The sequence below is a fragment of the Mustela nigripes genome, chromosome 5 (assembly GCF_022355385.1).
Source record: "Mustela nigripes isolate SB6536 chromosome 5, MUSNIG.SB6536, whole genome shotgun sequence".
In the NCBI taxonomy this organism is placed as follows: domain Eukaryota; kingdom Metazoa; phylum Chordata; class Mammalia; order Carnivora; family Mustelidae; genus Mustela; species Mustela nigripes.
Genome location: NC_081561.1, coordinates 65840515 through 65863794, shown reverse-complemented (window position 1 = coordinate 65863794; position 23280 = coordinate 65840515). Strand labels below are relative to the sequence as shown.

At 49.1% G+C, this 23280-nt stretch overlaps 2 protein-coding genes across 6 annotated transcripts in view; one reads left to right on the top strand and one right to left on the bottom strand.

Annotated features, from left to right (window-relative positions):
• CMTR1 (cap methyltransferase 1) overlaps positions 1 to 15394 on the top strand; it is a 63417-nt gene extending 48023 nt beyond the window's left edge. For 2 of the 5 annotated variants that reach the window (XM_059400556.1, XM_059400553.1), the window contains one exon: positions 692 to 2104. In XM_059400556.1, coding sequence (XP_059256539.1) covers positions 692 to 824 — 133 coding nt within the window. In that variant the 3' untranslated portion in view covers positions 825 to 2104. Of the gene's footprint in view, positions 1 to 691; positions 2105 to 3998; positions 4949 to 12996; positions 13154 to 15170 lie in introns of those variants that run through there. The other 3 variants (XR_009404447.1, XR_009404446.1, XM_059400554.1) reach the window with 3 other exon arrangements.
• On the bottom strand, positions 3461 to 20971 carry CCDC167 (coiled-coil domain containing 167). The gene is made up of 4 exons (XM_059400557.1): positions 20865 to 20971; positions 5660 to 5754; positions 5407 to 5459; positions 3461 to 3831 (listed from the first exon to the last, which is right to left on the bottom strand). Exons 1-4 carry the CDS (start codon positions 20904 to 20906, stop codon positions 3728 to 3730), a joined length of 294 nt encoding a protein of 97 aa, XP_059256540.1. The 5' UTR covers positions 20907 to 20971; the 3' UTR covers positions 3461 to 3727.
• Between the last annotated feature and the right edge of the window lie 2309 nt (positions 20972 to 23280).

The window sequence follows — 23280 nt, the reverse complement described above, 5'->3', positions numbered from 1 at the left end:
CAAGCAGGGGCTCCCCTGTGCTTGGGCCAGGCTCCTCCCAAGGGTAGGGATGTGGCCCCCTTTTGCGTAGAGAGGCTCAGTGCGAGGCGAGGGATGCTAGGAACTGCTGTAATGGTTGGGGGTCCTCGGTGGGTGGGGCCTCACCCAGGCAGGGCATCTGCTCTTTGGAGCATCAGCCACTGTTTACATTACTTTCCAGTACTGGCCTGCTGGTGGGAACATACTGAGGGCCTGCAGCCCAGCCTCTTGGGACTCAGGGTCCTAGTCGTCCATCACAAGGACCCAGTGTCCAGTTGCCAGATTGTTTGCTGACAGTAGCCAGCAGCCCTAATGTGCCTATAATTAGCAATTGACAGTAGTTTCTGTGGCCACACTGTTTTAATAAAGCAGCACAGACAGATAAACCAGGAATATCAGTAATTGTAGGAATCCAGTTGGACACAATTAGCAGCCTCTTTTTGTTGGGAAAAGCGGATTCTGAAAGTCAGGGAGGAGGAGTTGGGGCCTGCCGGGTACCTTCTGGCCACCAAAGGGAAGACCCTAACCTGGAGTTAAATGACCCCCCCCACACACCAGACCCGACTCTTAAGAACCAACCTTCTAAATCACGGTCGCCAGGGCTGGGGTGGTCTCTTGGTCCTGCACCACCTCAGTACAGCCCTCTGACTTCCTTTCTCTTCCTTCTTCCCAGCATCTGCTACTATGGCAGGCTCTTCTGGGAGTGGGGGGATGGCATCCGTGTGCATGACTCCCAGAAGCCCCAGGACCCAGACAAGCTGTCCAAGGAAGATGTCCTGTCGTTCATCCAGACACACAGCGCTTGAGGGCGTGGGGATGCCCACCCCTGCCGATTGACCTGTTGTTCTCTGAGTCAGGGCGCTCTTCAAGGAGAGGGACTGAGGAGCGCAGTCACTGCAGCCTGCCCATAAGGGCTGGGTGGTCTCCTCTCCATTCTCCCTGAAGAACTCAGTCAGGGGCCTTCAGAAGACTCTGTCCCAGAGGCATTCCTTCTGGGACACCTTTTGAACTTCCCTCCCTGGAGACCTGCCTGCCAGGGCTCAGCCTGAGGATGCTGCTCTGACGGCGGGTTGGAGGTCAGGGCCCAGGGAACGTGCAGCCGGTGGAGGACCTGTCAGAGAACAGCAGGGTGTTGGCTCTGCCATTCTCTCCTGTATCCTGTAGACTCACTTTTCTGAGTTTCTTGCACTGCCCTGAGGGCGGCCATGCTTCTGCTCTGCCCAGCTTTTTATTGGGCTGACCCCAAGTGGGTGTAGGCCAGGGGCAGCTGCTGTACAAATCAATGTTTTGTTTCTTTGAACTTGCTCTGTTTTGATGCCAAGTTGGAGAAGATTTGGTCTCCTCCCCTGACCCCTGTCCTGGTCTTCCCTGGAGTTCTCAGCCGGACCTCTGATAGTCCCGCGGGCCGGGAAGGAAGGCTTATGGGCCACACATTCCTGACACTGCATCACGACACAGGTAGTGTCTTGGCAGTGGGTGTGACTGCTTTCCTGGCCCCCGCCCCCCTTTCAATCTAAACCTTGGGCAGCTCTAGAGGAAGCAGCCTTGAAGACCTGCCATTTTCAATGCCCCAGAGCACTGGCCCCCTGGCAAAACGGGGTACCTCTGGGGTTGGGTTACACCTGGCCCTTTGGCAATCATGGCACCGCCATTTGCCACAGCCACCTTGCTAACCCCTCCCTTCGTTTTTCTTGCCCAGTAGGAAGTACAGTCACTTTTGTTTGTCCTTTTGTGGTCACTCCATTTCCTCTGTTTTGGCAGAGGGGGAAGAGGGGAAGCTGGGTAGTAGCTCTGGGTGGGGGAGGGCACCTCTGGTTGTTTTTAATGGGAAATACCTCTCAGAGATGCTCCTATGGACTTCCTAGAGCAGCATCCCAGTGCTGGGCTGTTTCCATGGAGATAAGGCACTGAGACTTCCCCGGAGGTTGGAACTATACCTGGGGAAGGGGGGGTCTCCAGCTAGCATCCAGCCTTTCTCTCCCAGGTTGGTGGCAGCACTGCTGAGAAAGCTGTATTTCCACCCAGTTCTGGGTATATCGGTGTGTCTTGAAGAATCTTGGATCATTAAAGATAAACATATTTTTAATTCCTGTGTGGCTCTATGCTGGGGCTGTTGCTGTTTGTCCTTGGTGCTGTGTGGTGTGGGATTGGCTTGGATGAAACTGCTTGGGCTGGAGAAGGGGGGAAGCTCTTTGCTTAAGAAGAAGGGGGAAAAGCAGGTTGGTTTACTCAGAGCCTATGCAAGTTCCTGGGCCCTGCAGGCCTTGCTGCTTGCTTCTGGAGAGGGCCCCAGAAGAGTCCAGAAATTACGCAGCTCCTGTTGGAAGCAGCGACTGGAGAACTGAATGAACCTATAGCCCAGCGGGGCAGGGAGGCACCTTACCCCCCTCCACATAAATCACACGGCTCACTCCATGGTGGCACTGTGACAATCCAGGATCAGTCTGTGTGACTAAAATAACAGAGGCGTCAGACCAATTAGTGTCACTAGACCGGAGGAAAAGGGAAGGAGAGAGGATTTCGCTGACCCCTAGCCAGCCTCCCCTCCATTCTGAGTCTGCACTGGAGAGTGCGAGGGGCTGCGCTTGGGGTTAGGCACGCAGATGCTGATGGCACCTCCCTCTCAGCTCAGTGCTAGAGCTTCTCTGCCAGCTCCACAGCTCTGGTGCTGGCCTCCCATAGCTTGCCTCTGCTTGGCTCCTTCCTTCACTCTGGCCCTGAGGGTCCTTCCTTGACATCTCACAGCCTTAGCTCCCAGGGCAGCTCCTTTCCTCGTTTTCACTTTCTTAATTGGTATAGTCTCCATGCCCAGCCCTACTGTGCTCTGCCTTGCCCCAGCCTCACACTCCTGACCCTCTTGGTCCTGGTGTGCTGGGGGTAGAGTTAGGAACGGGCAGCAGGGTATGTGTTTGCGGTTCCTGGCCCCTGCTCCGATCAGCCCTGCCATGACTGCTTCTCCCAGTGAGCCCTGCCTGATTTACTGGCCACTGTCACCATAAGTCTGTCCGGTCATTATCATGGCTCTTGCTGCCCATTCCCTCTGCCAGGCCTACCAGCCCTGCTTGCCTCTTGAAGATGGATTAACTCTATACCCCTGTGGGACCTCCATCTGACCACTTCAAGTCCCCAGTCACCCCCTGTGCACAGGCTGCTTTTTTTCTGCCATAATTAGAGGCAGTGGCCGACTGGAGGGCAAGAGAGCATGTTTGGTGGGTGCGGTGGACCGGTGGTGCCATCCCTAAGCCTTGGAAATGGCTTCCAGAATAGTTTTGGCTTTACAAATGCTTTCCATGGTCTTATTCCCCACTTTAAGCTGGGGACTCACCTTTGCAATGCCCCTTTCCCCCACTCCTGAGTTCTAAGCTAAGCACTTTCCCTTGAACATCTTTTCTTCTTGATTCCTGAGTGCCACCCCCACTGCCCTCCAGCTGCAGTCAGACTGTGACATTTACTCAGCAGACGGGAGAAGCCTGGCTGTTCTTTATTGCCTTTCCCTTGGGCTGAGGGAGGAACCAGCACACAATCCTTCTGGAGACCCAGGCCCCACAGCAGGACCAGGGGGTGAGGGGCTGGACGGACAGGAAGCCCTGCTCCAGAGTCTGGGTTGGAGAGAAATTCTGTGCCTTGATTGTCTTGAGGCTTGAAGGGCCAGGCTAGTAGTGACCAGGGGGCCAAGGTGAAGCTTGTGCTGATTGGTGAAATCTCTGGCTCACAGGGTCCAGTAGGTGTAGATGAGTGTCAGGAGGAGGAAGATGGCCACAGAGAGCAGCATGTTTTTCCGGTTCTCCTGTCGAAGCAACTTTAGCTCTTTCTCTGGGAGAAAACAGGGTGGTGAACAGATAGTCTGGGCCCATCTGCTACTCGCCTCTGCCTCTGCTCTCTGGCAAATGCGTGTACACACTATTGAGAGCAGAGGTGTTCCCACCCAGCTTCTCCACTTCTTTATCCACAAAAATGACTATCCTCCTTGGTCTGCCCAGATTCTCAACCACCTTTGGCTGCAGATCCTGGCCCAAAGGCATCCCAGCACCCAGGGCTGCTCAACCATTCTTCAAATGCAGTGGAAGTGGAGGATGGAGTGTATAAGGTCATCAAAAAGGCCACATCTGATAGCCAAGCTAGGTGCTGACCTGGCATTACCAGGTGAGTGCTCCGGCCTGCCACTGCTGGCAGGGCATGGGCGTGGGGTGCTTTGTGGTGTTCCTCCTTGCAGGGGGTCTCATCTGGCCAACTAGAAGCTCAGGGTGGCTGGGACTTTTGGGGCCTGACACTGGAGTAGATACAGGGTGAGGGCCACACCATCAGTGCTTCCAGTCCTGCCCCTGCTGCATGCCCAGCTAAGCAGGAACCAGGGATGCTAGAAGAAGGCAGAGTGTGCCCACAAGGTGGTTGGGCTCGCCTCTAGAAGAAGCCAGTCCTATTCTAGAGGAAAGGGCATCCATTCATCCCCTTGTGTGACATGCAGGTGGGTGGTACCGTGCTACCTCTCAGGTAAATTGAGGGCTGAGGCTGCAATTATAAAAATCGCTAGGCTGGAGGCAGAATGGGTATCCCTCCCCTACTTGTGTGAAAGAGTGGGTAGGTACCTGGAAATCAACTCTGGGCAGGCCAGACTGAGACTGGGGCCTAGGCAGGGGGTGTGTGTGCACACACGTGTGCTATGCTTACAATGTTGATTCAAACTGGTCCCTCTGGGAGAGTCCCTGTCATCTGGACTATTCTGGGGCTGATTCTTGGCAAGTCTGGTCTCTCAAGGGGAGAACCAATCCAAGAGATCTGAGGAACCTCTGCAGACCATCTTCCTCTCAGGCTGGATGAGGTAGGGTTGGGGCCAGGAGGGGGTTGGGGGGGGGCAGTAGTCGTGCTCCTGCCCTGCCCCCTCCTGGCTCTACCTGACTCTGCCCCCAACCCCCAGAAGGTGGCAGCATTGCTCCACCCACAGTAAGCCCTTCCTTCACCTCTAGGGTTTTCCTGGGAGGAGGTGGGGGGCGAGAGGGGGGCGGGAGGGGGGAGCGGTACTGCTCTCACTCAGTCTGGGTGGATGTGAGAGTCTCTTCTGGACCTACTACCATTCCCCTTCATCACACAGAGGAAGAACAGACCCATAAGCTTATCTATCTCCCCTGGAATAAAGGAACAAACCTGCTTTCCTTCCAGGCTGCCAGGCTTACGGAGGATTCCTAGAGCCTTGGCAGAGGGGTGGGGAGCTGGGGGGTGGGGGGTGGAGAGGAAGGGTGGGGGTGGTCCACGGGGTGGTGTGGGAGAGGGTGCGCTCCCTCCCAAAGAACCCTCTTGATCCCCATGACCTGATGGGCTCCCTGGGCTATCTGTCCCCTCATGACCCTGGGACTGAAGGATGAAGCTGGTAAAGGAAGGGAACTTTCTTACCGTAGTTGGAGGCTTTGTTCATCAGGCTGTTTTTCTCCTTCTCCAGAGACTTCCTGTGAGGAAAGGAGTTTTTTGGTTCAAGCCCTTTTCTTCCCATCTGAGGGGCAGCTGACACACGGGGGCAGGATGGACCAGGTGAACAGGGGCCCAGATCCCTAGTGGCAAGGGGCAGGGTGAAGGAAGCTCAGGGCCAGAACCTCAGGATAAATATGAGGGTGTGGGGGAAGGTGGGAGTCCAAGGCAGATGTGTTACCTGGCCTCTGGGCTCAGCTCTGCCCCACAGAGCCTGGAGTTCACAGCCTCCAGATCTCTCTGACACTGTGACAGCTTCTCCTCCAGTCCATCGATCTGAAACACACAGCACACCCAATAACTAGAGATGGGTGCTAGAGCCTTAAAACTTTCAAAAACAGGATCTTGGAATGGGGAGGAAGGAGCCTCTGGGAGTCTTCTTGGACAGTGCCCTGCGTCCCCTGATCCTGGCCCCCCAGCCTGTTCTGTTGTCTCCTGCTTCCACACAGTGGGGCCCCACCAGAAGCAGCTCTGGGTGGGGTGCAGTTTTCACAGCGGCCCTGCCCCTCTGGACCAAGCCTGGGTTGGGGGCAGCAGCTCTGTCTCCCCAGCACACAGCCCGGCTGTGCAGACCACAGGGCTGGGGAATCCATCAGGCACCTGGGACACAGGCCTAGCCTAGAATGCAGTGAGGTGCTGCCTTCCCCCAGCGTTCCACACTCGTGAGGGATGGGGGGATTAGACATCTAAGGGACAAAAAACAGAGTGTTTTTTGCACTGACACACTTAAGGTGGCCTTAAGTTGTTAATAATATGTATTTTCCCATGAGAATCAATAAAATAAATCCACTGAGTGTAAAAACAACAACCACACAGCTCAAAAACTTGTTTCTTTCTGACTTGGTTCTTGTGCAAAATCATTATCAAGGCAGCTGTAGCTTGTAGGGCAAAACAGCTAAGCTTCTCAAAGGCTGGCTGCCAAAGGTATAAGTTTTCCCATTTGTTTTGATTATAGTTTCAAAGCCGTGTTCTTGGGCAAATAATGTGAGTTGTGGGAAAATATTTTGTAAAATACTGGACTGGATCATCCAAGCCTAGTTCCTGGTATGATACATGTAGCTTTGGAAGTTCATCTGTGTCTGTCTGTCTCCAGGTGTCTTCATGTCTTTCTGGCCACCTCTCTTGGCCCAGGTCTGTTCCACTACCTCTGCCCTGCTGGCGGGAGCCCAGGTTTCAGTGGGTGGGAAGGTTCAGAAGGCCCTGTGTCCCTTAAGGCAGCTGACAGAATAGTGCCTTGGGTGCCAAGGATGCTCAATTTTCCATCTGACTTCACTCACTCTCGCCACATCCCTGGGAGGGATAGCAAATATGATCTCTATTTCACAAATGGGAGACTGGGATCCCAAAGAGAATGACTTTTCTGAGACAGACGGGAGTCCCCCCTCTCCTTACTGGCCTCAGCCAGTTCTTTAGCCAGTCCCTTCCAAAAAGGCCCCTGTGGAGACAGTAATCAATGATTATACGTATGGATCCCAGTGTTTCAAGTGGGTGTTTTGGGGCCCGTGTCAGAAGAGATGCACTTGAAACCTTCTGCCCCTCTCCCTGGCCAGCACCTACCCAGTCACTTCTGGGTCAGCCACTTTGCCTTATCCTAAGGCCTGCCCCAAATGACATACCATCTAGTCCCTTCCCTACAGCCTCAGCTGGCTACCAACTCCAGCTCCAGAAGCTGGGCCCTGTGGGAGGGAGCAACTGAAGAGCCCTGAGTTGACTGCCTGGTTAACTGTATCATTTTTCTGCTAATTGGCACCAAACGTAGGACTGTCCTGGGGAACAGCCTTAGCAAGGAGCTGCGGCCTGGACCTGGGGAGGCTAAAGGCCATCCAGGAACCTCTACCGCAGGGAAATAAGCACCAGGCAGCCAGGCTCAGGGAACAGTAACAGCCTAATGTGATGGTCACTGGGGCTGGATGAGAAAAGCAGGTGCTTCAGGCCACCACGTGACCCACTTGCCGTAGCAGGACCCTCAATCCAGCCCCTGGGGACCCTACCATCCCATGGTATAGAAACCACAGTCAGGGCACCAAATTCCACACTAGATCCCAAAGCTTTATTCTTGAAGCACTACCTACTCCACAAGGCCTTCTCTGCTGCCCTTGGCTGGAGAGGTACCATATCCTTCCCTTGGCAAATGAATTAGGCCTTTTTTCGTAAGGCTGACAGCACATTAGGTCATTCCAGCTATGAGCATCCAACCTCACCTTACCAGACTCTGGTAACCCCTAGGGCCTATGGTGTAAACTTGTGGCTCAGGGATCAAGTATTGCCCAGTGCAGCCCATTCCACTTGTGTATATGACTGCCTGGCTCCTAAGGATGCCTGATTTTGTAGCTCCTATCCTAGAATGGTGGCCACCAGTCTCTCCTTTGTGGTCTCCAAAAAGGCCTGGCCTACTTCAGTCTTTGTGTTTGTAGCCTTGGAGGAATGACTCGGGTTGGACATGGATGAGCCAAGGAGCTAGGGACAGATCTAGACCTCATGTAGCAACTCGAGCCTGAAACCCTTCCCTAGTGCCCACAGAAGCCTGAAGAAGCTAGGAGAAGCAACTATACTCACACACAGATTATGTACTTTGTGGATAACCCAGTGCAAATCTTTAGCCTAGGTTAGATTTCTTCCTGCTGCCCCTTGGGCCAAGTCCTAGTTCACATGTCATTCTGGGGAGAAAGAAGCAGCTTGGGGGATTTCCATCCCTAGACACCTTTGGAAGGCTACCAGGTGCCCAAACAAGTGGTAATTGGCCCAGAACAAGGCTGGGAACTCATGCTAAGCAAAATCTTTAAATTGAGGTTGGCAAACCACAAGTGACCAAGCCAATCTGCCGTCGTGCTCTGGGCAGGGCCTGTGGAGCTGGCAGTTGGAGGCCTTTATCTGAACAAGCCCAATTTATCTGCAGTTCCACTGAATATCCCCACTTTCATTTACCACTTTTTAATGAGGCTTAAACGGACGAACACAAATCAAGGTTTTAGGGACTCAAGTTCTAACCTCCCTCTATGAATATTTATGTCCTGCTGACAGCTCTCTCTGATTCCCTTCTAAATAGCAAGTCCCCCCCCCCTTTTTTTTAATAACCCAGCTGCATGATGTGAGCTGAGTGAGGGGAGGCTGAGACTGTCAGGAAGCTCTTCAGCAGGCCACAAACCCGTCCTCAGAAGGTGACCCCGCTGGCAGTCAAATACCCTGCAGCATTTGCTGAAGCAGAAGCTGGCTCTCAAGCAGCTATAATAATGGATGCAAAGACTTAAGAGTGACCCAGCTACAAGAAGGTAGGGAGAGAAGGTCAGGATGCACCTTTTAGTTGTGCCTGGGGTCAGGAGTGGTGCCTACAGAGTGGGGCTGACTCAAATGGACCAGAAATGGGAGAGAGGACCCAGGAAGTGGGCCTTAAAGGAAGCCGCTCCTTGGGTTTTCAGTCAATTCTTGATGGCATTTATGTAAATTATGCATTTCGCAGATTCCCCAGTGCAAATCTAGAGTCCTTGGGTAGCTTTCTCTCTGCTGCCAGGCTAAAGGCAACAGAGGACAATATAGCCAGTACAGGAGAGAGGCCACAGGGTTAGGGCCAGAATAAGAAGACAAATGTCAGGAACATTTTAAAAACACAGGGTCAAAGCTGGACAAGCAGCTGGGAGCCCAAGTGTGCAGAAGCCTGAAACTGCAGGTCCTGAGAAGTATTGTAGTGAGGAGGGTGGGCTGTAATTGGGTGCCTCAGCTTGCTGCTCACTTGCCCTCGAAAGGACTTCCTTAATTCTGTGCCTCATTTTATTCATGTGTAAAACGAAGTTAATGGTTCATATTTCAAAAAGGTTTTGTGAGGATGCTATGAGCCAACACATGTAAGGTGCTTAAAACAGTAAGAGTTAAATAAGTATATGCTGTCATTATTAGCTGAGAATGGTTTTCACTGGATCTTTGTGGAACAGAAAGAAAAAAAGAAAGAAAAAAAGTGAGTTAACGTGACAAAGTAAGAGGAGACAGTGTGGGTGTGTGATAGAAAGGAATCTCCATTCATCACTGGCTGGCACCAGTGGCAAAAGGAGGCCATCTAGCTGGGATATGGCTCTCCTCTGAGTCTACAGAGGGGTTTAGCAATGGGGTGAGGGGAGAGGGGGCCTGCAGGGTAGCCCATCCGAACAGAACCACCTCTAAAGGCTAGCCCATCCAGCTGGCTTGGAACACAGCATGCTGGAACCTCATGTCCCTGCCTGGGGCTAAAACCAGGCTGGGCTCTTCAGCCAGCACCAACTTGCTGAGGATGGGCCTGGTAGCACCTGACGATGAGGCCTAGAGCAGCGTCCAAGGGCAGACAGACTCAGGTGTGGTCTGGGCATGAATGGGCATCTGAGGAGACATGGAATGGCAGGCAGAGCCTGGCAGACGGAGACCATGTTTACCCACACCATGGCTCTACAGGGAGCAGAAATGTGAAGCCCCAGGACTACAGCAGAAAGAGGCCCCATCAAAGAGATTGGACCAACTCTAGCAGGAAGAAGTTACACTCGAGGCCACAGAGGCTCCCAGGACTCCTGCCCAGCAGGATGGATACAGGGTCAACTGGCAGAAAGAGTGTGGCTGGCCCAAAAGTGCCTCAGGTACTGAGACTTTCCTGGAGCTAAGGGGGCAGCAAGGCTGGCTGTAACTGACTGTCATAGGCAAAGTGATAACGGCTGAGGTGGGGACTGGGATGAGGCACAGTGTGGGAGTGAGAATGGATACCCTCAATGTAAAATTATATTATATATAATTATTAAATTAGTAATAAAACTACATTACACACACACACATAGTATTCAGAAGATCAAGTGTCCCATTTTTATACAGGGACAAAGAACACTGTGTCTCTCTGAGATGATGATGAGCAGGTGAAGCACAGCTACAAAGGGACACAAGAAGTCTGAAAGGTGGTGGGGGGAGCTTAGCAAACTCTGCCTATATGGCAGGGAGTGGGAGGAAGCTGAAGGTCCCAGAGGAGGCCCTGGAACGGGGATCCAGGAAGTCTGCACTCAATCAGGAAAGGCCCACGAGTGATTCTACTGCAGGCAGACTGAGAGCCACTGCCTTTCTGACCCAAACACAGACTGGGGAATCAGAGTCTGGAGGCTGGGTGGTGTTGGGGGGGTGCGTTTCCAACATAAGAATGTGAAGATCTGAGGTCAGCGGGGCAGGCAGTCAAGGTCAGCAGAGGCCCCACCCCAGCCAAATGGGACCGCTGATCCTGCTGGCAGGTGCCAAGAGAAGTGAGGGCTTTTTCAATTCCAATCACCAGGGGCAGAGACTTCCCACAGCCTTCCCCACTGTGCCCTTCGGATGTGGCTCTGAGTGCCGTGTGCTCCATGTGCTGTACCTGCCAGTCATGAGCCCTGAGCCAGCTAAGCAAAATCCCCTCTGCCACCTGAGTTGGGGAATAACACCTTATTCTCAGAGCTTTAGGGAAGTCTCCCTGGGGCCCTATAACGCCATAAAACCACTGTGTTAAGAGAAACTGTAAAATTCATCTGAAATCCCCGTGAGGCATCTTTTCAGGAGTGTGGAGCCTCCTGGAATTGAAACCCCGAATGAGGCCTCTTTGGAGACAGAGAACCCTAGTGCCAGCTCAAGCACGGATAACTGCCCAGCACACTGGTCAAATCAGGTCCCCTTGGGATATAGGGGGGCCACCCCAGGTCCGGCAGCTGCCGGGCCCTCGTGCACAGCTCATATCCTGCTGACAGGCGTAAGCCACAGGCTGCCACTACCCTGTTGCAGGTGCTCCTAGTGAGGGTACCTGAACAGTGCTCCCAAGAGCCTCTCCCCAGCCTGGGAGGCGACTCCCCCACCCACCCCAAGCCACTGTCTAGGGCGAGGCTTTCTTCAGAAAAAGGCAGAAAGCACCCTCAGGACTTAGAGCTCTGGGTTACGCAGGCCACTCTGCTTTCTGGTTTAGGAAGTTATTTCCGGTTTTCCCAGACTTGCTCTCAGCTTCTGGCAACTGACTGCCAGAAGTTTCTGGAACAGGTTAACCTCAGGAGTCAGGCAGTGGTCATGGGGTTATATCCTACAGCTCCCTGGCCAGGTACTTGCTAATAAAGAGTCAAAACAACTTACAGAAGCCGAAATCCACCCAACATTAAATCACACTACCAGCAGTAGTCAACACTTCCATGGCATGTGCTATATGCCAGGCACAGTTCTCAGCACCTCATGCACAGAATGCTCACAATAACCTTATGAGGGGGTAGTAGTAGCATCAGTCAGTGGTCCCCCCCATCTGCTGGGAACAAAACCCCAATGGATGCCTGAAACCACATATAGTACTGAAATAAATAAATAAATATAGTATATGGTATACATGGCACATATATGGTCTGTATGGTATACATATATGGTATATATATGATATATATATGGTGTGTGTGTGTGTGTATATATGTTTTTTCCTATACGTACATACCTATGTTAAAGTTTTATTTATGTATTAGGTACAATAAGAGGTTAACAACAATAGCTAATAATAAAACAATTATGGTGGTGCCTGGGTGGCTCAGTTGTTGGGCATCTGGCTTCAGGTCAGGTCATGATCTCAGGGTCCTGGGATCAGGCCCTGCATTGGGCTCCCTGCTCAGCAGGAAGCCTACTTCTCCCTCTCCCACTCCCCCTGCTTGTGTCTGCTATCTGTCTCTCTCTCTCTGAAATAAATAAGGAAAATTTTTTTAAAATTAAAAATTAAACAATTATGACAAAAGGGGATATATTAAAGTTATGTGAATATAGTCTCTCTCTCAAAATATCTTACTGTACTATATTCACTCTTCCTGTGCTGATGGGAGATGAAAAAATGCCTACATGATAAGGTGATATGAGGTGAATGATGTAGGCATTGTGGCAATATGTCAGAAGGGGGATCATCTGCTTTCAGGCTGAGTTGACTGTGGGTACCTGAAACCTCAGAAGGTAAAACCATGGGTAAGGGGGAACTCCTGTATTCACGTTTTGCAGATGAGCAAGCTTGGGCTATGGAGATGGAAGTCCTTTGTCCAGGGTCACAGGGCACACATGGTGGGCACTGGGCAGTCCAACTCTGTGCTGTTAGCTGCCACCCAACATACCTACCTACCTAAGCCTCTTAGCTCCTGGGAATAACCCCCAGTCATTGTACTCCAGGCAAGGCAGTTTGTGCAGCTCGTGTAGGCTACCAATGTCTGCAGCAACTCTGCAAGGAAGGGGCTGTTTCTGTTTTAGAGAGGAGTAAACTCCCAGTGTAGAGATTTTAATCAAGGTCATGTAATTGGGAAGTGGCAGAACTGAGGGTCTGAATCTGAGGTTTTTCTGCTTCAGAGCTTATATTCTTTCCAACACTTCAAGCTCTTTCTCCAAAATCCCTCATGAAAACATTCATGACAAAGAAGGGTTCTGTGGAACAAAGTCATTCCACATCCCAGTCGAAGCCAATCTAAGCTTGTTGATCTGCTTTCAATAGATTCTCTACTCTGAATAATCTTGTACAAGGGCTTTGCCTTGTCTCTGTCCACATAACAGATACTCTCTGTGAGGCAAGAACCTGACTGAAATCTGCTTGGAGACAGCGAGATGGGAGCAGGGTGCATATCCTCATGTTGAAGGCAACTACCCACCCTCCAACTTCCGGCTTCTCGAAGATCCCTGCCCCCCTACCCCCGCCCCAGATTGCCTAAACTGCCACAGCACCCTCCAAAATTCACACAAAACAGACCCAGTTTTGAGAAGGAGAAAGGTGAGCTAGGGTAGGCTTGATAAGCCCTTCTTTCCCTAGTGGGTAGCAAGGCCTTTCTTTTCACATGCCAATTCACAGCCCTGAGAATGGTGCCAGCTGTTTTATCTCCAGCCCCAGCAGCCTAAGAACTGGATTTCTGGAAATCCACTCATTTTCACATGTCAGGGAGGCCCCAGGACATTTATTATAATGGGTAAAGAGGCCAGAACACCTGCCCAGGTATCTGTGGCAAGAGTGCTGGGGCTTTCCATCTGAGGCCATCAGGCCACACTGCCAAATCACATGAGGGTCATGGGCCTCGATTTCCCAGGTGACCAGCCTCAAACCCCAAAGGGCTTTTTGCCCTGACACTGCTGAAGGGATGTTTTTCTGTGGAGGAGGCTCAGGGCTCTGTGGGGACAGAAGACAAAACCTCTATCCATGTCTCCCCAAATCATCAGAAGTTTCTCTCCCAGAGTGAGCAGATGAAGACCGTAAACCTTCCCGGTTTTTAATCAACGAGTTATTTTCAGGAAAAGCAGAGAGCCAAAGGGCTTGTCATTTCTCTGAAGACTCAATGCCCCCTACTCCACCGCCCCAGGTCAGGCACACAAGGGGCCCTGCTGAAACGCTTGCAGCTCTGAGACCTTGTGAGACCTTCTGGCGTGCTGAGCAGCTTTACAAGGAGAGCCACGGCAGTTCTTGCCTGAAGCCTTCAGCTGTCCCTGGGCCAGAATGTTTGGGGTTTGTTTTCTCCTCTTTCCCCCAATATATATTTTTTGATAAATTAGCAAAAGCTTCTTCATCGCTGAAAGGCTCAAAGCACTATTCAAGAACTGGCATCCACCCCATGCCTTATGAATTCATTAATTAAGATGCTGGCAAACAGCCACTCCACACATGCTGACATCCAGCCGTGTTAGGTAATGAGGTTTTAGTCTCCTGACCCCTGTCAAGTGGAATGGAGCCAGACACAGGCTGTTGAGAGAAATCACCTGCCCAATGGCAACCTGTCGCTTGCGCCTGACAGCAGGTGAGGCTCATTTAATGGTCAGTGGCCCTTCTCTCGGCCCCTGGCCGGGTGGCTCCCCCGCAAGGTGGTGTCCTACTGCCTGCCCCATGCTAGCCTCCTAACCCTGACCAGCGAACCACTCAAGAGGGCCCAGACGGCAAGGGCGAGGGTTCAAGCGCTTCCTCCAGCTACTCAAGCCAATTCAGTAAATATTTATTGATGGTCCACTAAGCTGCTTCTGCCCCTTGTCTCAGAAAATTGGTAGATGCCCCCCAACCTTGTGCACAGCCTGTGACTCTCTTCATCTTGGTGCTGGAGGAGGTAACAAAGTGGATGTGACCACTGGTTGACCTGAGCACGGGACCAGGGCAATTGGAGGCTCCTCATCCCTCCACTGACCTTGGAATGTACGTTCTGCCCACTGTTCCCACAGTGGGAGCTATTCCAAGGACATAGTCTTGAGAGACCATGTGTTGTGGAGACCATCTGAAAAGTATACGTGACTGAACCCAGTTAAGGCCTCTGGACAAACTTTGAAGATTTGGCAGGCGGGTGCAGAGATCTAGTCCTCTTATTCACTACCCAAGACAAGCCTCACCAGTAAGTTCCCTTGCTTATTAAACCTGCCACCTATCAACCTGGCGTGGACTGCCTCTTTCTTGGGTCTCTCTGACCTCCATGGAAGGGGGCCAGTTTGCAAACCAACAACTTGGTGCTTCTGCCTCTCTATGCCCACAGAGAGCTTACAGCAGTGGCTTATACTGAGCAAATAATTACATGTCAAGGTTCTTTCCTCCTGTGCTCATCCTGCCTATGTAACTTTCTACCCTCAATTTATTACCTCTTTTTCTGGTAAGGATTCTTGTGAATTTAAATGACTCCCATTCACTTTTATCTATTAGTTGGCAAATACTATTAGTTGGCCAACACAACATTGATTCCCAATCCCTCTTCCTTTGCCCACTACAGAGGTTAGAAAAGCTAAAGAGATGCTTTGCCACACTCACTGCAGCCAGGGATGGTCATGATCCAGTTCTGGCCAATGAAATGTTCCAGAAATCAGCTCGAAGACTCCTGGGACATCTTATGCTTTGCTGATAAAAGGGACATTGGGTGCCTGGATGGCCCCTTGGTTAAATGTCTGCCTTCGGCTCAAGTCATGATCTCAGGATTCTGGGATCGAGTCACACATTGGGCTCAGCAACCAGTCTGCTTCTCCCTCTGCCTCTGTGATCTCTCTCTCTCTCTCTCAAGTAAATAAAATCTTGAAAAAAAAAAAAAAAGAACAGTGTTGTAGTTCCTTTATCCTTCTTCCTAACTTAAAGTTGGATATGATGACTAGAGCTGTGGTAGCTATCTTGAGAATATGAGGAAACAGCTTAGAGAATGTAGAAGTACCAGCCTTGACCTAGCTTTTGAACCAATGCCAGTAGCCATTTACCTCCAAATTTGTTATGGGGAAGAAAGTATATTCCTATTTACTTAGGTCAGTTCTGTGCCTCATAGCCAAACATTTCAAACTGATAGATTTTTGTACTAGGGACCAGATCTAACCTAGTTATCCCCTTAAGATGTCAGCTAAGACAACACACATCTGTGAGTACACATTGGCTGTTGAAACATCTAAAGACACGTAGCTGAATGGTCTGTGAAAGAAAATACAATGACCAAGTAACAGCTCATTACTATCAGAGTCACAAAAACAGAAACAGGAATTTACATCAGTCAAAATCTATCAGTTTAGACTGAAATGCAACTTTCCCTCCTTCCACACATTAAAATCAGTAGCAAAGCTGGTGACTTTTCATCTGAATGCTCTCATTATTCAGAATTAACTCTCAGAAGCTAAACTCATAGCCAGTCTTTTCCAACTTTGAGATCTTACAGGGTGGCAAATGAGTTGGATAAACACACCTTGAGAGGAGATGTAGGAATGGAGGCTGCTAGGGGGTGCCTTGGTTGACCTGGGAGGTGACTGCCCAGTTCAGCTGGCCCAAGCCAGCCCTCAGGGTAAGTGCTGCCTGCTTGGTAAGTGCTTCATTACAACAAGTGGAGACTGTTTGCAGGTGCTGAGATTACTCACTTGTGGGGGTTTTATTGCACTCGTCAGATTAACAAACATTTTGATTAAATCACCACTTCATTGGCTCTGGGCACATGACTTTTAATAAGAGGACAATATCCACTGCTACTGAGCATCAGTGCACATTCAATACTTAGATCTGCTGGGGGGCAATGGAGGAACAGGTGGGGAGACAGCCAGATGCCAAGCTTTTCCTAAGGTGCACAGTTATAGATATTGAATCTTAAAATATCAAAGCAAAAAGTAACCTTAGAGGGTTTTTTTTTTTGGTTTTTTTTTTTTTTTTTTTAAACAAACTCTAGATAGTTACAAATGTAAATATCTACATTGGTACTGACAGGACTTAAGAAAAAAGGTTGAATGTGAACATACTAGGAGCGCACAGGCCCACCAAATTTAAAACATTTTAGAAACCTGTGTCAGCCAAACAAGACTTCTGTGACCTGTATTTGGATCATAGTCAATGAGCTTATAACCCCTGATGAAACTGAAGGTCATCGTATATCAGAAAAAGAAACTAAGTCTGAACAAAGGGGCTGGACTTAACCATGATGGAATACTGCAAAAGAACTATAAAGACTACTAATAAGGGCACTGTTTGTTGATTATCTCCATCTTGAGCCTTACGTGTGCTACATATTTCACACATATGGTCCTCTCAAAACCATACTTGAGTCTGGGAAAGTATCTCTTGAGCTTTTCTAACTTCTGCAGTGGAGGTGGGCAAAGGAAGAGAAGTTGGAGACCCACTGGCTGGTATTTCAGACATATTGTCTCCCCAAAACCACACTTGAGGTTACAAATCAAAACCACAATGAGATATCACCTCACACCAGTCAGAATGGCTAAAATCAACAACTCAGGAAACAACAGGTGCTGGCAAGGATGCAGAGAAAGGGGAACCCTCTTATATTGTTGGTGGGATTACAAGCTGGTAGACACTCTGGACAACAGTATGGAGGTTCCTCAAAGGTTAAAAATAGAATTATCCTACAACTCAGCAAATGCACTACCCAAAGGGTACAAATATTGTGATCTGAATGGGAACCTGCACCCCAATATTTACAGCAGCAATGTCCACAATAGCCAAAATATTGAAAAAGCCCACGTCTATCAACGGATGAATGGATAAAGATGTGGTGTGCATGTATGTATGTATGTGTGTACACACACACACACACATATACACACAGAGGAATATTATTCAGTCATCAAAAAGAATGAAATCTTGCCATCTGCAATGACGTGGATGGAACTGGAGTGTAAGTGAAATAAATCAGGGAAAGAAAAATACCCTATGATTTTACTCATGTGGAATTTAAGAAACAGATGAACATAAGGGAAAGGAAGGACAAATAAAATGAGATAAATATAGAGAGGCAAACCATAAGAGATGCTGAACTATAGGAAACAAACTAAGGGTTGCTGGAGGGGAGCTGGGTAGGGGGATGGGGTAACTGGGTGATGGGCATTAAGGAGGGCACATGATATGATGACACTGGGTGTTACATGCAACTGAAGAATCACTAAATTCTACCCCCGAAACTAATAATACAGTATATGTTAACGAAATTGAATTTAAATAAAGAATTAAAAAAAAAAACACTTGAGGTAAATTGCAATCTGCAGTAGAGACTACAGGCTGTCCACTAAACATGCTAGGCCCTTCTTCCATAGCCATCAAGCTGTAGCTGGGCATGTGGCCCCCTAGCCAATGAATGCATTTGGCATTCTTGCAGTTGGCTCCTTGCAGTTGGGTGAGGTCTCGAGTCTTAGCTCACATCTTTGCCAATGGAAAGTGGGCACTCTGGGCCCATTGTTATTATTAAGATTTGTTTATTTGAAGAGAGAGAGTGCACATGCAAGGGAGCATCTGAGTGGGGGGAGGGGCAGAGGGTGAGAGAGAATCTCAAGGAGATTCTCCACTAAGGGAGGAGCCCAAGGCGGGGCTCGATCCCACAACCCATGAGATCATAACTTGAGCCGAAATCACGAGTAGGATACTTAACCAACTGAGCCACCCAGGTGCCCCTGCGCCCATGACTCTTAAGACAATGATGCTTATGCTTCTTCCACTCTTTCCTTGCCAGTGGACACATCAATGGGATGTGACTTAATTTCATTCATGAGGTGACATTAAGAAACTGAGGGATGGCAGATCACAAGATGAGGGGACTATAGCAGAACCACTCTAGACCACGGATTGGCAAACTACGGCCCGGGGGCCAAATACAGTCCCCTGTAAAGTTTTATTGGAACACAGCTACACCCATTAATTCACAGATTGTCTATGGCTGCCATTGTGCTAAGATAGCCTATCTAAGCATAGTTGATGCTGCTTATTTATGGTAGCTATGTTCTATAAAGTTGCTGCCAACAAGGAATTACCAAATACTGAACCAGGTTAGATTCCTATGAGCCTCTGGTCACAACAGTTTTATCAAGTGATCAATACAAAACCTGTGTTTTGTGTGTTTTTCTGTTCGGAAACTTTATTTAATATATATTACTGATTCATTAACAGTGAACTCACAGCCAAAATCACTGTAACTCAACTCTGAACAAAACTGATCTAACATATATTTTCTCTGTAAGGCAAATATAGCCTTCTTGCACATTAGGAAAACTAGACAGCACTTTCGCACTACACTTGAGGGCCATTTTAAACAACAAAATCACCAACAAAAAGCACACAAACACAAAAAACATTGCACTAAATAGACCACCAAAAGGACACCTGTTTATAGTATAAGCCGAAATAAGACGGCAGAGTGTTACTTTGTTCGACCTTAGCTGTGCCTCAGGTGACTCAAATTTTTCACTGGTTTGTTTGTGAATTACTGCAAAAGCACTGCAAGTACTGATCTGGGGGTTACAAATACATTTTTAGCAGGAAGGCAAATTCACAGATACAGAATCCGTGAATAATTAGGATCAACTGTAGTTACAACAGAGACCATATGGCCCACATAGCCTAGAAATGTACTATCTGGCCATTTATAGGCAACATCTGTCAATCCCTGCTCTATCCTACTAGAAAAAATAAACTTTCTGAAGCCACTGAATTTTAAGGTTTCTCTACTTCAGCAATTATTGTGTCCTAATCTAATAAAGTCTATGCTTTTTCCACCACACAGTGCACCTCATTTTACCACTCATATTCTCTTTTAGAGGGAGGTTCATATTTCCACCAATCTTTTTTTTGTACCAAGTAGGACAATATTTCTTAAGGCGTGGTATTAAAACCTCCCGCATCAACATGGGTACATGTAGCTGGTTAAAAATGCAGATTCCTGGGAGTGCTCGGCTTGTTCAGTCCGTCGAGCACGGGACTCTCCATCTCAGGTTTCTAAGTTCAAGCCCCATGCTGGCCATGGAGCCTACTTAAAAAATGCAGATTCCTTGTTGAAAATGTATATCCAAGTCTTACTGAATTACTTGGGGTGGGAGACAGTTCAAGTCTCCATTTTCAACAAGCTCTGCAAATTATCCTTAATGCATTCTAAAATTTGAGAACTACTGAACTGGCAGTAAACTCCCAAAGAATATTACCCTGTATCTATCTCTCTGGTAACTCTTGGGTCAGTATCTGAGGGAACTGTATGTAACACTGAAGAAATAAGATGCCCTAGAGGGCAAATCACCTGGCCTGCGTCTCAGCTCCTCCACTGCTTTGGCCTGAGCTCTGCCTGAAACCTCAGCTTCCCCATTGGTTTAAAACTCTCACAGACTTGGGGTGGCTGGGCGGCTCAGTCCGCTAAACCGCTGTCTTCGGCTGGGGTCATGATCCCAAGGTCCTGGGATCTGAGCCCCACATCGGGCACCCCGCTGGGGCGGGGGGGGTTGGTCTGCTTCTCCCTCTCTCAAATAAATAAATAAAATTTAAAAAACAAAAACAAAATAAAACTCTCACAGGCTTTTAGTGAGTACTGACTAGTGAGAATGCAAATGAAGTAGGGCACAGCGGCTGCTCAATATGCCTCATTTGCTTTCCCTTCCATATGCAGTACATTATTTTTAAGCTCTTTGGGAACTTCATCATTCCAGAATTCTCCATAAATTCCCATAATTCCCATGGTAATTTTCAGGCCACGAGCTTCAGTACCCCAGGGGAAAAATTTCCCATCTCAGGGGATGTTTAAGTCATTTAGTAATACACTAAACAGTATGGGTTCTCTCACTTTTGGGGGGCCCTCATCCACAGGTATCTATCCTTTTGGAGCGCCCGGTTCCCCAAGGGCCCGTCCTCTTCAGTCACATGTCTCCCCTCAGGGCCTCCTTATTTCCGGGGCCAATCCTCTTCGGGGCCTCCCCTTCACCTCCAGGTCTCCTCCCTGTAAAGGTCCCTTCACCTCCGGTGCCCCCTCAGGCTCTCCAAACTCCATTTCACCCATCCCGCCCCTCATCTTCGGGTCCCTCATCCGATGCTCTCACGCCCCTCGCGTCCTTCTCTCAAATCCGCGTCGCTCTCACTTCCTCCCCTCAGCCACTCCTCCAACCTGCAGCCGGGCCGTCCCACTGTACCCCGCTGCAGGGAGAAGGCAGCTAACGATGCGGCCCACCCCTGCTTGTCCCCTCACCTCCAGAGCGACGCCCAGATTCTCCCGCTTCTTTTTGGTCATGTTACTCTCCTCGATCCCCCAGTCATTATTGGACGCACCCTCTGGTGGCACCACGCATGCACCAACACCCGTACTTCCCTCTCATTGGCCGCAGAGACGTTGGGAGGCGGGGCTACTGGTGGTCGCGACCCTGCTGAGGGGGCGTGGCCATCTTGGCGCGGCCATGTTTATGAGGGGCAACCTGTAGTTTAAAATCTCATATAAGGGACGCCTGGGTGGCTCAGTTGGTTAAGCAGCTGCCTTCAGCTCAGGTCATGATCCCAGCGCCCTGGGATCGAGTCCCGCATCAGGCTCCTTGCTCAGCAGGGAGCCTGCTTCTCCCTCTGCCTCTGCCTGCCTCTCTGTCTGCCTGTGCTCGCTCTCTCCCCCTATCTCTCTGATAAATAAATAAAATCTTTAAAAAACAAAAATAAAATCTCACATAAGGGCCGGGAGGGGATGGCTAGATTGGCTCCGGAGGAGTAGTCTCCCATCCTCCAGAGATGGAGGCGCTCCTTTCCTTCCTAGATAAAACCGTTCTACATCACGGAGGCATTTTTTCCACCCCATTTTATCCTCTGTATCCTTCGTCCTTTTAGTGAACACCCTACTTATTTAGAGGCCATCCCCCGTGCCTCGTTCAAATTGTCCCATGTTCAAGGCTCTTTCTGAAGCTCTGCTGCTCCATGAAGCCCCACCTTGAGCCCTTTGGTCCCCTGGGCTCTCATAATGACAAATTGGTATTCCTTTGTTTTGGTTTGGGTTTTGGTCATGTGTTTCTACTCATTTTTATTGTTTTATTGTTAAGAACCACCTACAGGGGCTCCTAGCTGGCTCAGGAGGTGGAGCATGTGACTCTTGATCTTGGGGTTGTGAGTTCAAGTCCCACCTGGTGTGTAGAGGTTGCTTAAAAGTTAAATTAAAAAACAAAAACAAGGGGCGCCTGGGTGGCTCAGTGGGTTAAAGCCTCTGCCTTCTGCTGGGGTCATGATCCTGGTGTCCTGGGATCGAGCCCCAGGTCAGGCTCTCTGCTCCACGGAGAGCCTGCTTTCTCCTTTCTCTCTCCCTGCCTGCCTCTCTGACTACTTGTGATCTCTGTCTGTCAAATAAATAAATAAAATCTTACAAAAACAAAAAACAAACCTGCCTACAAACATCACAGAAAACTTGTAAATGAAAAACAACACCCTTTATCCTATCATTCTTTTAAAAAAAAAAAAAAGATTTTATTTATTTATTTGACAGAGAGAGATCACAAGTAGGCAGAGAAGTAGGCAGAGAGAGAGGGGGAAGCAGGCTCCCTTCTGAGCAGAGAGCCCAATGCGGTGCTCCATCCTAGGACACTGAGATCATGACCTGAGCTGAAGGCAGATGCTTAACCCACTGAACCACCTAGGCACCCCTATTCTACCACTCTTAATACAGTTCTTACCTTTGTTCCTGTGTATTCCCTTCTAGGCTTTGTCTCAGATAGAGTGTTTTACACTCTTGTAATCCTATTGTACAGTACACTGCAGACTTATGTCCTTGGAGATTTGGGTTTTGTTGTTGTTGTTGTTGTTTTGTTTTTAATTGACAGGGGAGAGAGAGAGACCACAAGCTGGGGAGTGAAATAGGGAGAAGCAAGCTCCCTGCTGATCCGGGAGCTGGATGTGGGGCTCAATCCCAGGAACCCTGAGATCATGATCTGAGCCAAAGACAGATGCTAAGTGACTGAGACACCCAGACACCCCCTTCAGAGATGTTTTAATTGTGACCATATGATACAAAAATACTATGGGTATTTTGGCCCAGTTATCCACATACCCTAAACTGGTTTCCTGATGAACACCTTTACCACCTGTGATGTACTCTGTATTTTCTATTCCAGTCTATTTCATTTTAAAAAAGAGTTGGTGGCAGGAGACCTATTAAGTTTATTTCATGATCCATTAATGGATACTGAACTGCAATTTGAAAGCCAGTCATAGGGGCACCTGGGTGACTCAGTTGGTTAAGCATCTGCCTTTGGCTCAGATGATGATCCTAAGGTCTTGGGATAGAGCCCTGCATCAGGCTCCCTGCTCAGTGGGGAGCTTGCTTCTCTCACTCCCTCTGCTGCTGCCCCTGCTTGTGTGCATGCTCTTTATCTGTCAAATAAATAAATAAATAAAATCTTTAAAAAAAAAAAAAAAGCAGTCATAGACATTCTCTCATGTCTTTCAAATAATCTTTTGTGATAGCTGTATATACTGCCAGTTGAGTCACACCATTCTGGTATTGGACATTATTCTATGGGACATTACTTCCAAATAATGCCAAAGCAAACATCTTTGTGTATATAGTTCTTTAAGATAAATTCACAAATAAGTGGAATTATTAGGCCAAAGGATATGATACCAGAATGAAATGCCTT

What these genes read in the sequence shown, in the direction of transcription:
- CCDC167 (XM_059400557.1), bottom strand. Translation starts at nt 20,906, where the DNA reads ATGACCAAAAAGAAGCGGGAGAATCTGGGCGTCGCTCTGGAG. An exon ending in GAGCTGAGCCCAGAGGCCAG is followed by an intron (nt 5,460 to 5,659) that starts GTAACACATCTG and finishes CTTTCCTCACAG; the next exon opens with GAAGTCTCTGGAGAAGGAGA. An exon ending in GAACAAAGCCTCCAACTACG is followed by an intron (nt 3,832 to 5,406) that starts GTAAGAAAGTTC and finishes GTTTTCTCCCAG; the next exon opens with AGAAAGAGCTAAAGTTGCTT.